At 37.0% G+C, this 13,247-nt stretch overlaps 1 protein-coding gene across 1 annotated transcript in view; it reads right to left on the bottom strand.

Moving 5' to 3' along the window:
• Positions 1-1,535: 1,535 nt before the first annotated feature.
• Positions 1,536-13,247, bottom strand: part of SEC63 (SEC63 homolog, protein translocation regulator) — a 53,764-nt gene continuing 42,052 nt past the window's right edge. Inside the window, exons 14-21 of the mRNA XM_036380259.2 lie at positions 12,705-12,787; positions 11,059-11,118; positions 10,675-10,833; positions 9,618-9,776; positions 8,700-8,801; positions 4,738-4,836; positions 3,775-3,879; positions 1,536-3,202 (exon numbers count right to left, since the gene is read on the bottom strand). Coding sequence (XP_036236152.1) covers positions 3,059-3,202; positions 3,775-3,879; positions 4,738-4,836; positions 8,700-8,801; positions 9,618-9,776; positions 10,675-10,833; positions 11,059-11,118; positions 12,705-12,787 — 911 coding nt within the window. The 3' untranslated portion in view covers positions 1,536-3,058. The remainder of the gene's footprint in view (positions 3,203-3,774; positions 3,880-4,737; positions 4,837-8,699; positions 8,802-9,617; positions 9,777-10,674; positions 10,834-11,058; positions 11,119-12,704; positions 12,788-13,247) is intronic.

Below are 13,247 nucleotides of genomic sequence, written 5' to 3'. Positions count from 1 at the left end.
CTTTGCTAGCCTTCTGATGTCTCCTTTCTCTTTTTTTAGTATGGTTTTAATATATCATCTTCTTTCAATATACAATAAAATAATAAATCAGCCTTCTGAAACATGGAGTCCAGATTCTCCTCTCTTCCCTCATCCGGGGACCCCTGTGAACACCACCACACTGCCTGTCTCAGCCAAGTCCCATTTTTAGCCCTTGAAGTGCCACAAGCCCTGAAGGTATTTGCAGCATCTCTGGCTGGGAGGACAGTCAGGCTCTGCACAGTTGCCTCCTCTGGCCTAGAACAAGGGGCTACACAAAAAACAGCATGACAGCAAAAGGACAGAAACAAATCTGTTCCTGCTAAAAAACCAGTAGCTGCTTCCCAGCTACGCTTGAGTCACCATTGCCCAAGGAGCGCAGAAGGAAAGCAGATTTTATTTCCTGAACTTTTTTTTTTTTGTTCTTCAGTTACTAGCCCAGAGTTTCAGAACACTTAAGTAGAAAATTGGCTAGATTGATTCCTAAACCCTATCAAAAAGGGAGGTATATACAACAGTGAATGCAAAATGCTGCTTGTTCCTGTACCTGGTAACTGTTATGCAGGAGGGAGCTGATCAACGTTTGAACGACAATTTATATTGTTAATAAAAAATAGTTATTACTGGACACACCACACAACAGAAGACCAACAACTCAATAATGTTGGGCAGCTGCAGTTGGGTGGTTTTGATTGTGTGAAGTTCTTCAATACCTCCTTGGTCTCCTTCTGTCTCTTTCTTGGGAGATGTGGTAAAACCATGCACAACTACATAGCTGGTATTTCCATGAGAAAAAGCATCAGCATGCCTTTCTCACATTATCAAGATTTCCAATACCACCACAATTTTTCTCCTTACATTTTTTACTAAGTTACCTTGACTATACAAGAGACACACATTTGAAGTATTAGATTTAGCCTTTATTGGCTCAACAGAATTATCCCCAGTTGGTAAACTTCAAGGGTTATCCCAGCTGTCACTTTCAATCTTCAAGAAGAAACCAGTTCAGTATTCAGACCACAGACATGATTTTTTCTTTCTCTTTAAAATCATTTCAATGCATTCACATCTATATACCTTGACTGTTAATAACAAAATTTAGGGATCAGTGTTCAGAGTGCAGCCCAACCCATCCAGAATGCTCTTATTATCAACTCTACCTCCTGACTCACCCCTCTCCTACCTTTACCAACTGCAGACTTTCACTAGGAGTTGTTCAGTCATCTTAGCATTCATCTTGCCTACTTGCTTGAGGAAGAGTCATTAGACTCTTCCCTATCTTTTCTCTCACCAGTGCAGTATTTGGCTCAAAAGCCTATGGACTACACAACTAGAGCTTTTGTGTTGCTATTTCACTGCTGTATTTTGCAAGTTAGAACTGGAGTTACAAGGCATCAAGTGTACAAGCCCTTTAATTTAAACCTAGCCTTCATTCTTGAGTTTGAACATCTGACACTGCTTATGGTTTACAAGTTAGCAATGTGCACTTCAGAAGTACTTTGAAAAATACCATAATCTCATTAGAACACCTTCAAATTTTATTTGCATCTATTGTAATTACAAAGAGTATAACAATATAAATTTTCATTTAAAGTGACAACCCTTTCTAACAAACAAGGTCGCAAATTACTGTGCACCTATTCTGACTTTGGGCAATTTTTATAGAATGGAAATATTCCTGCGTGAGAATTTGTCACATTTTACAGCATTGTATTTTCATAGTTCAATACACAGGAACAGAAATACATCTATTCCTACTTGCAGAACACTCTTAAGTATTTCTGAAGTATAGAAATGCAACAATTCATTTGTTTTATTCAGAGGAAGAAAAGGAGGAATCCACCCATGGCTTTTATCAAGTCTCATAGAATACACTAATAGCCCTGATGCTCTCCTCCCTGAATTTATTCTCTAATTAGATTTGATTTTTTTTTTCTTTAAAGGTGTAGAAACAGAATCACTATCTTGTTTACAACCTTGCAGAAGACTAGGCTAGGAAAAAAAAACCAAAACAACAAACCAACAACCTCAGACAAAGATGCACACTATTACAAATGCAAACAGCCATCAAATTATCCAGTTTATTGATGGGAATTCAAAACTGATACAAAACATGCCCTCTCTGCATGTTGTATTTTACCTTTAAAATGTTTCTGACGGTGTCAGGTAGATTGAGAATTAAGAATATACTTCGGCTTTCAGCATGTACCTTTTATAAAGGTATTACACAAAAGCCACTAGCTTACATAACATGTGGTCCCAAAATTACTTACAGACATTCTGTTTATCAAAAGACTCAGATCTCCGTTGATCTGATGAAATAAGGGCTTAAAAATGTTTTAAGCCATTAATAAGTATCCTATGGCAGAGTCAAGAAAGTTTATGATTTCCATTATAATCTCGGGCATAAAAAGGCAACAGTCCTAAAAAAAGCAGCCCTCTGGAATATATGGAATGTGGCAATGGATATGATGCCAATTTGTAATGATCAAGTTAAGTAAAACAGATTCTTAAAGCTATGAATGATGTGAGCAGTATCACAGCAAAATAGTTAATGAATACCACAGAACCAATCAAGTTTGAAAGTTGAGCAAATGTTGCTTCAATCAACAGATATTTGTAATGTCAAATATACCAAAACATTTTCTAAAATAAATTCCTAATGCAGAAAATTGATTGAAAGTTTGCTCCTAGCTAACAGTACCTTTTATTTAAATTGGACCCTAAACTGATCAGACAATACATAGCCCACACTTTTGGACATTTATAATAAAAAAGCTTTTATTTTCAATTGAAACAAATGCACCATCCTGCACTTTGAAGGCTATGAGCCATAAGCATATTCCAAGGTGTATCAATGGCAACAGATTTGTTTCACCTCCACTGAGAAGTTACATAATGCACTCTTAATTGGTAAAGAAAATTTAAACTCAGCCTTCTCAAAGCTTCTGTACTGTGTTTCTTGGTTAATTGTACAAGTTCCACAGCCAGACCAAGAGCTTGCACTGTGTGCAGATATTGTAGTCAATCAATAGTATGTTTAATCGTCATCTTCCTCTTCTTCCTCTTCCTCCTCAAAACTGTCTTCAAAGCCCTCACTGTCTTCCTGGTCCTCATCACCTTCTATTGCTGTATCCCATTGTGGGTGATTTTCTGGCACTGGTTTTGCTTCGTGAACTTCCAGCTGTAATTGGATAAAGAAAGAGAACAGAGGGGAAAAAAGGTTACAGACAATAAACAGCAATTTGGGAAAACAAATAAATTCATACAACAAAACAAACAAGCAACCCACAAAAGAATAGCTAAAAAAACCAACTAAATAACAAAACAAATCCCATCCCACTCCCCAAACCAAATCCAAGAACTGCTTCCAGAAGTAAGGCATGCCTGATTTTTCCCATTAACTGAATGAATCTAGGACTAAGGAAGGGCAGGGAAATGGCATGGGAAACCTCAAGGTATAAAAAGCCACAGCCAACCATACTGCAGAAACTGAATAAACATTAGAAAAACATGAATTAAAATACACATGCATGGGAAAGTATCTCAAATTTTTTGTCCCATTTAATCCATCATAAAATTATCACTGCACATTAGGCAGAAACCATTTCTAAGTCCATCCTTCCCACTTGTTTTAAAATTAGGACAGGTTGAACTCTTATCAACGGGACTTCTGGTCCTTTTAATTATGGTTTTAATGACCATAAGAAGTAGCTTTCAATGTAACACAAGTATATAACAAGAGTCAAACATCACCTTCAATGGTTTAATCTGGTCCAATCCCATATATGAATCTGATCTTAAATAAACTGTGTACTGATAGTTTCCAGGCTTGCCTGGTGCTGGGAACTTCAGCTCTACCTACAAAAGAGATTGCATACCATAAAGTTCTTACTGCTTTCAAATGAGACATTGAAACAAGCACCTGAGTCCTCCAATGAACAATGAACACTACTACAGAATAATAGAAAGTTTTAGTTTCTTACTAGGGCCACTTCTTTGAATATCTCTATGTAATAAAATACCTGTAAAAAAGAGCAACAATACCCAAACACAATACCTGCCATGAAAGCTGAAAAATCATTGAGTCACTCAATCAATTATTTTTTTTTCTGAATTAGGCCAAGTAACTACATTAAGTACACAATTTCACCCTGCTGTATGCTAAGCCTCAAAAACCCAAACAGGTTAAAATATTTAGTCTGCTGAAAGTTTTATCTTAACTGCTGCTATTTGAAATTGAATGTAACATCTGATTTGGAAGAACAAACACATTAGGTCTTCGTTTTTCAGAAAAGTGACACAAAGAACACTGCCAAAGGTTACAGGTTCAGCAAAGTTTATATGAGCCAATTAATTAATTTGTCACAGTCTCTGTTGTACAGAAAGAGAACACTTAATGTTTCTAACAATTTGAATAAATTTAGGAATTTCACTGTGTAAGAATACTGCTTTTCATGATCTTTTGATCTCAAGAAAAAAATAAACCCAACATATTCCAGAAGAAACTTCAAAGTTGTCTTAAATTACTTTTTCTTTCTCCACTATCAATTTTCATACTTAAAAGGCACTTCTCTCTTTTTATCAAGAGAGTGAAATTTGTTTTCCATCTTAAGAGATAAGTATTAAATAAATTAAAATCTACATGTATTTGCATACCAGAGACACTTCAACAGAGTTTTGTAATATCCCAGAAAGAAAACTCTGCAAGTACTTTACCTCTTCTTTATCCTTTAGTGTACAAACATGATATGGCATACATATTAACATCTGCTCCTTCCGATCTGCAATATACAGCCACCACCATTCTTGTTTTTCCTTTCATAAAGGGGAAAAAAACCAACAGTAAAAAACCACAAGCATTAAAGAAGTCATAGAGCAAGATGCCCCTACACTTTTTAACAGTCAATTAGGAATCACTGATCTTTGTAATACAGACAGAAAGTTTGTGTCTGGTGGCTTTTTTAAACTCTTGGATGTGCATGAATAAAATACATGGCGTACACTGCACAATGAAAGCAAACAGGTTATGACAAGTAACTGCTGGTCTCCAAAGGCTTCAAGCCATGTATTCAACTTCAGCTACCATGTGGGACATGGAACCACCCCATAGAATTTTGTCCACTGAGGATTAACAAGCAATTTCATGCAATATAAAACAATGTTAGGTCCTTCAACAGAAATCTAACCAGGATAAAAAGCTGAGCATTTAAAACAAGGAAAGTGTAAAAACAGATAAAGAACTACTTGCAGAAAAGTCTTTTTTCAGGCAAGTGTGCTTTGTCCCACTGCTTCCCCCTCCAAAAAGTGAAATGACATTTGAACACACTGAGATTTCAAGTCAAGGAAATGACTCAGTACCAATCAACTGATTGGTACTGATGAGTATTTGTAAAGGATGCCCAGTAACTGCTCCCTATCACATACAGGGAACTTCTGAATTCCACATTTGGGAAGCAAATCCTGTTAATATGTAGAATTTGAAGAATTTTTGTCTCTACCAGAGTAGTTAAAAGTTCAGTAGTTTTAGATTTTTTTAACACTTCAGAAGTCAGTGTTTGGTGAGCTGAGATTTAAATCATGCATGTTGAAAATTTACAAAAGCCAAATTAACTCTTTTTTTCTTTTGAAGTGACTAATTATTATACTATCACAATCTCACTAAAAAATTCAACCATTTACAACAGCAAGACACTCACACCAACAACTAAAAACGCTGATTAGCACTCCTGAGTCCCAGAACAGGAAATGTAAAATTAACTCAACATGTTAAATACCCATTTTGAAGTATATAAAAGCAAAAGCATCACACTGAAGCATCAGCATTCCCTTGTGTTCTTGGAACAGGCACAGAGAACAGGACAAAAACCTATTCGTATGCTATTTAATGCCAAAATGTGTAGAATTCTAAATCCTTCTTACAACTATTCCAAATGATTTTCTTTAGGAAAAACCATCCCCTGTGATTACAAGGCATAAGTTACTTTATCTGTAAGTTTCAACAGTAAATATATTGTCAATCTTCTTGACAGCTGTAGCAAAGAAGACTCTTAGGCAGTCAAAGTGTTTATTTCCTAGGCAAGAGGCCTCTAGGAATAGAAAGATGAACAGTATAAATAGCACAGATGAACAAGAGCTACAGAAGCAAGATCTATTACAGAAATGGCTAATCCATTTTGGGCCTATGAGGACTGTGACCATAATAAAAAGGACCTGCAGTTGTATCAATGTTATTTTTGATTTTACCAAAACATTGTGCTGACTTACTATACGTTGTTCTTCAAAAAAAAAGAAATTTCCTTGCCATTAAAAGTGATGGAAAGAGACAAAGATCAAAATCATCCAATGGCTTTTCACAAAAACTAGTAAAAATAACAGCCAAGTGGGGGAAAAAATACCAGTGCAAATGACAACCGTTGATGTAAAGTTCAAAGGACTCTATATTTGTTAGGAAATTACAGGAGTGTTCCTGACTCTGAAGTGCCATCACTTTTTTACAGAAAGGACAACTGTGCAGGACTGCACAGATTTTCCTCTTGCAAGATTTTCCTCTTGCTTATTGGATGGAATTTAAAGTTTATGCCTGTGAGAATCTGGCAAACTAACAGTCAAGTGGGCAAAACGCCCTTTAACAGATGGGTGCAAGGTTTGGCATGCCAGGGAACCAGTATGTTCATGAAATTGGAACACCAAGGCCAGTTTCTACCTAAAAAATGTCAAAACTACAATCTGTGCAGTTTCTGGACCCATGGATGCAGGAGCAGAAGATAATTCTTTAGGAACCTGCATAGATTAAAGACACATCTCTGGCAGAGTAATCAACTGCCCCAAAACTTGGATGAAACAGCACTAAGGCTGCCTCCTAAGAACAAGTATTATTATGCTCAGCTACTACTCAAACATCTTTAAAATCTGGAACACAGCATTTTACCTCTAATTTTTTATCTCTGAACTGGCCATGACCACAGTACAACTAATACTCTAAATAACAGATGAGAAAAAAAACCAAACCAGACTATGATGGTTTTTGTTCTTCAGATGTTGCAGATCAACTCTATCTGAACCTGCTCCCACTGCAGCTACAGCATAAAGTACAGCTGCATTCAACTTTTAAGAAGTCAGTGAAGTTGGAAAATTTACAACTGCAGTACCATGAGAGGATATGTGTGTATCTTTTAAGTTCAAGCAGTCAGATGAGCCCTAGATTTCTTTTCAGCAGCAAGCTGTATTTAGGTTTTTTATCACAAAACCCATATGTAACTCAGTTACACACAGCTGAAGGCTTATGCAGCTTTATACAGAGTAAGTATAAGCAAAGTCTCTGAAAGGACCCTCACTTCAGTAAAAGAGAAATACAAATATTCAGCATCCCTGAGGCAGCAGGCATGGCACTTACTGTCTGTGAGCTTCAACTGATGACCAAAGCCAGCTGCCTTCACAGCAAGGAGGTATTAAGCCTCTGCAGCACATTTGACATGATCTAAGGCAGCCAGAAGAGCAGAATGCCAGCACACCTTTTTATGCTGGTGTACTGGTGGAAGCTGTACTGAGAGATGGGAGTGGGAGTGCACCCAACTGTCAGGAAAATACAGCGTCAAGTTCAGCCATTACAATACTAGATGTCAGCTAAGGCCTTCAGGAAGACAATTTATTTGACTTATTGGAGATAGCACAACAACAAAGAAGAGATCCTAGATTAGTTCCTTAGTCAGACAGCAAGGAAGGAAAGGAGCTGATTAGCCATTTCTTGAACCACTGGCCAAGAAAGAAAATGTGGCCAAATACTACTCCCTCCTGGTTCCAATCAGGTCACCCCAAGGACCTAACTTATCTGCTCAGAACACAAACTCTCCATTTGGAAAAATCTCCTATTTTTCAAGGTTCCACTGCTGTTAAGGGCTTCTCAGACAAGTGAGTGGCTAGCTGTTAGTGCAAGTAACAACTGATATATCAGGTAATACTTTCCACACCAAAGGCTGCTGTAAACACACCTCAGCCTATATTGAGTCACCACTCTCAAATGTATCATTTCCTGACACTCACCCAGAGTAGAACTTGTACTTTTGAACTCTATAGAAAAGACTGTTCCACAGTTGGCTTCTGCCACTTCCACACCACACTGTGGTGAAAAGAGACAGCTTTGCCAAGCAACCCCACCTTCCATAGCTGCACACCGTGCTGCCATCACATTGCTGCACTGAGACTTGAAGTCAACAAGTAATCCAAAACTACCTGCTGATCCAAATGATCCCCAATCTCTCCTGTGATTACATAAGAGGGGTTGTCAGGACCTCTCCCAGTCACAGGCACTTGCAATTAGATGGTCACACCTCACAGCAGCCATTTGAGAAAAATATATTTCATGGGTGCACTGGCACTGTGCCAGGGCTAAGCCATGACGGATGTAGAGTTAGAAACATCCAAATATTTCACCTTAAGTTTTACAGGTTTGCAAGCCTCTGGGAACTGAGTAGAAAGAATAATGAAAAAAAAAGGTTTTAGAAAAGTATCTGAAAGTGTTTAATTTTTAAGTCAAGACTTTATAAAATTAATAATATTTTTTCCCAGACATTAAGGTTTTTTAAAAGCCCAATATTTACAGTAAAGAATATAAATGGATCCATTAATTTATATTACTATTAATTTTCATGTTTGACAACTGTAATGTTTTTATTACTGACCTCAGGAAAAAAAAGACTGTAAACAGGATGTGTTATCTTTGACTTCGTTTCAAGAAGGGCTCGCTCCTTTCTCTGTATACTTTGCTGTAATTCTTGCCACTCCTGTCAAAGATAAGGTTAAAGAATTACTGTGCACTAACCATCTTTTGCATTAAAAAGACAGAAAATGGTCCATGAAAATGGTACATGTGACTAGTTCTCATGCAATACTAAACATCATAAAGAGAAAAAGCAGATCTGTGGGATTTGCACACATTCTTCAAAACTCAATCCTACAACACTACCTCTAAACACTCTCTACCTCAGCCATAGGAGTCCTGATTACAAGTTTGATGATTCCTTTCCCATCAGAAGCCCAATCTCACCCTGTACGGGTCATTCAGCTGTCACTCAAGTCTTTTATTGTAAGACTTGTGGTGCAGAAATCATCTACCACCACAATGTTTCACTCTCTGTTACACTATTACAGTTTCAGACACATAACCTGACAGTTACTAGCATTTAGTAAGCACCTGTACAAGTCTGCTCAACTACTGCATGCTTAGTAGGCACTGTGCAGCATGCAACAGCCACTGCCTGTAAAGAACACATTTCAAAGAAGAGACTTTAGGTCACAAATCTGCAGCAGATAGTACTCAAATTAAGCTGAAAGAAATATTTTTTCTCCTGAAGTTTAGCCATTTTCTCATGTCATTTCTAAATATTCTGACCATGCTGAAAAGACTCTCCGCTACTCAGTCTGGAACAAACTTGCAATAACAAAGCTCTTCTACCAGAATGAGGTCTGAAAACCTCTGGAGAACCAGTATTACTCCTTCATCCTAGTGTTGATTAGCCTGAGGGGATGCTAGAGGATTAAAATGCATTTTCTCTCAACCCCAGAGGCAACATTACCCATCAAGGAAAAGTAAGGCTTACAGCTTCATCATCTTTGTTTTGCTTCTCGTCTTGTTCTCTGTCAGAGTCTCTGTCACTCCCATCATCTTTTTCACTTTGAGAGTCCCTGTTTGTTTCTTCTTCTTCAGATTCACTTCCTTTATCAGAGACCTCCTCCTCCTCTTCCTTCACAACAACTTCCTAATGGGAAAGAAAAACAAACACCCAACACCTCTGACTTAGTTTGTCTGCATTACTGTAGTGTACAGAATTCACAGTGCCTCCCTTAAGGTTGGGCTGCATGAGCTATGTGCTTCTGGTGTCACAGAGTTATGTCTACAGTGAAGATTAATCCTTTCCACCTCATTCACTAAGAGGAGGACAGAAGTCATTTTCTTCTCCATATGGCTCTCCCAACAGGAATAGGAAAAACCAGTATTTGATTCCCAGACTGGATGTCCCATCTCTGCAAGTGCCCAAGGCCAGACTGGGTGGCACCCTGGGCAAACTCATCTAGTGAATGGCACCCCTGCCCATGGCAGAGGGGGTGGAACTAAAGGCTCTTTAAGCCAAATTATCTTTCAACCCAAACCATTCTATGACTCTGGGACAGCATTTCATAAAGTCTTAATAAAATTACGGAGAACTTTAAAAAGTACCTACAACATAGCCCAAGAGGTGGAGAAAACACCATGCAGTGGGAGCATAAAGTTACTAAAGTTACTAAAGCTACTAAAGCTACTTAATTTACCAGAACAAAGTCTCATTTCAGTCTTCATCTTTAAAGAAAAAGTAGAAGTTACAGAACAATTCACCTCCAAGAAGGCAGCATAACAAGAACAAATAGTAAGAAGAGACTATGAAGGCACATTTTTAAAATATTTGAGCAGAACTTTCAGTGGCCACTGCAAACATTACCATGGTGGTTTCCTGATTACTTCACTACTAATTGTTAAATGTAGAGAAAACAAATGCTATTTTAGAAGACATACTTCACAAAAGCATAAACTGAAATGGAAGAGACAAATACAAAACCCTTCATCAGATTACAAGTGATAAACTGAATAAAATTATAAATATCATTGAATCCATGAGCTACCCCATTAGCTTGTTTTTGCTTCTGCTGTTTCTGTGGTGGCAATGAAGGTGGCACAGGTTTCTTTTTCAATGGCTTCTTTTTCTTTGATTTTGAAGCTTTCTTGGTTCCTTTATTCTTTTGTTGCCATCCTTTGCTCTTTGATTTGCTGGCATCTCCTTGCTGCAGGAAAGCAGTATTAAAATATTTATTCTGTTCATAAAATTTCAGTCATTCAACTGTAGTTTAAGCGTTTTAAACTGAGAACCAAAATTACAAAGCACAGTTCAAAGGACACTTCAGTAGGCATTTCTGGAAAAAATGCTTGAGAAGTGCACAATTAGCAATTCAAGATCTGAAAGAAAGTTCTCTTTAATTAGCAAAAGGAACATTTCACTCTTCACTTACCCCATCTTCTGCTGGTTGCTCTTCTGCTGCACATATAGACTGTTCCTTTTCAAACACTTCCTGGTTAGAGAAAAATGTGAAAACTACTAATGCCTCTCTGTACCAAGAGCAAATTATTATTTCATATTTGAACTTAAACTAAATCACCTTAATCAAGTCTGAATATTTAACTCATGACAAATTCTTTTATCAGTGACAGACACAACAGGGGATTAACAGATCAAAATTAAACACTAGTTCAAACATTTGGTCTCAGATTTTTCCATCACATGTATTATAAAGAAATTTAATAGCAACATGTCACCTTGTTCCAAAAAATCTACTTTTTTTATAAAGCACAGAAATCCTAGATCACAAAAGCAAGCAGTAGTAAAATGCTAATTCTGCTCCAGTTGTCAGAGCATTAGAAACTTCAACAGCTGCTCTGCTACTCAGGGACACAGAACAACAAATCAAACCAGAAATGTGAAATGTTAAGACACAACACAATGTTAGTATACTGTAGATTGAGACACCTCTCTGTCAATGGATTTTTTAACGGCATTTCTTTCTTCAAAATATACTATATGCCATTAAAAAAAAACCACCCAAACAGAATAGTCACAAGGAGCTGTTGTATATAAAGATGGCAAATAGGAAATACCACCACAAAAAACATGCATCGTACAAAAGGCTAGCTCTCGTTTCTATGCCAGACTGCCTAGTGGAGGTCACAGAGGAAGCATCTTAAATGAATCTTCTATATGCTGTTAGACATTTTAGTTTCTAAGCACAGTTCAATATCCTCATAATTTCATAATTTTCAGTTTTCTTTGCCATTTCCTTTTTGCAATTCCAGCATAATGATACAGTGCTTTTACTTTCTACCTACTGTACCCACAGCATAAGCACATGGATCTCATATATACAGACTTTCTGCTGAACTAGCTTCAATAGTCTGATCTCACCTACAATACTCAGGCTTGGTAACTTAGAGGTGTAACTCAGACCTTCTGTTTACTTAGACAATTATGTCATAAGTACAGATGCAAAAATTGACATTGTAGTCTTTGATGTATCAAAGCTTGTTTAGGTTCTGTGTATTAAAGTTTTTTGTTCAAAGAAAGCCATTAATGCATTTTAAGCTTGAAAATAGGCACAAGTCAGAAGTTTAACTGCTAGGGTATAGCATTGTTTTGGTTATGCCACACTGTTCATGTCACACTGGTGTACCTCCTTTATATTAAGTTATGCATATTCTGCATTCCGCTGGACTGCGTTTCTTTTTAAAACACCCAAGAGATTTGTAACATTATGAGCCCACATAAAGCAAAATCAAACACTGTCCCGAGGACTTGAAGTGAATCTTTTATTTTAGTTCAAGTTTCTGAATGTCTCTTTTCCTGTTGTTTACAAACCTCAGAGCAGTATCACTTGCCATATTCTTTTACCGTTCCCTAGACAACTGCAATGGGTCAGACTGAACCTTGATTTTATTCCAGGAAAACTTTCTTATTCAGAAACAAGACCATAAGGACGGATTAAGAGCACAAGTTCTCAATTTCAAATCTTAACCTCACAGTTATGTTTACAAAACAACCAGAAATGCCTTTTTACTAGTGTACACCCACAGCTACCATGAAAGGACAAGTATTCTTAATACTTACTGCCATGGTCTGCCTTGTTAGTGTGACCAGAACAGTGACAAGAGAGCCTACTGTGATGTTGTTGCTGTCTTCATCATCCAAAACTAGTGCAAAAAGAAAAACAACACATCTATTAGACTTCCTTAAAGACTTTTTCTCCATTAAACATTGCTTCTGCTATTACCAAATGTAAGCATTCAAATTCCAGAATTTTTAACAAAAAATATCTTAAAAGTATTATTTAATAAGTCTCTTACAATTTCAACTATACTATCAGAACGAGAGCTGGTGATTCAGCAACCTATAAAACTCAACAATGAGTTTGAAATTTTAATTGCATGAAAGTTGGAAAACTCAAAGTTATGGCTGCTGTGGGAACCATAACCCTGTAATATTGTGCATTATATATTAAAGCATAAAACTTCAGAAACATGAAATATCACACATGACCAGAGGGACCCTGTTATATTTGTTCTGGGAATCATAATTTTCATTTTCCTGACTTTCATATTATTAACAACTCAATTTCAATGCCACATTAACAATCATGCATTTAATTATTTT

The sequence above is a fragment of the Molothrus ater genome, chromosome 3 (genome assembly GCF_012460135.2).
Source record: "Molothrus ater isolate BHLD 08-10-18 breed brown headed cowbird chromosome 3, BPBGC_Mater_1.1, whole genome shotgun sequence".
Lineage (NCBI taxonomy): Eukaryota > Metazoa > Chordata > Aves > Passeriformes > Icteridae > Molothrus > Molothrus ater.
This window is presented reverse-complemented; position numbering and strand designations above follow the sequence as displayed.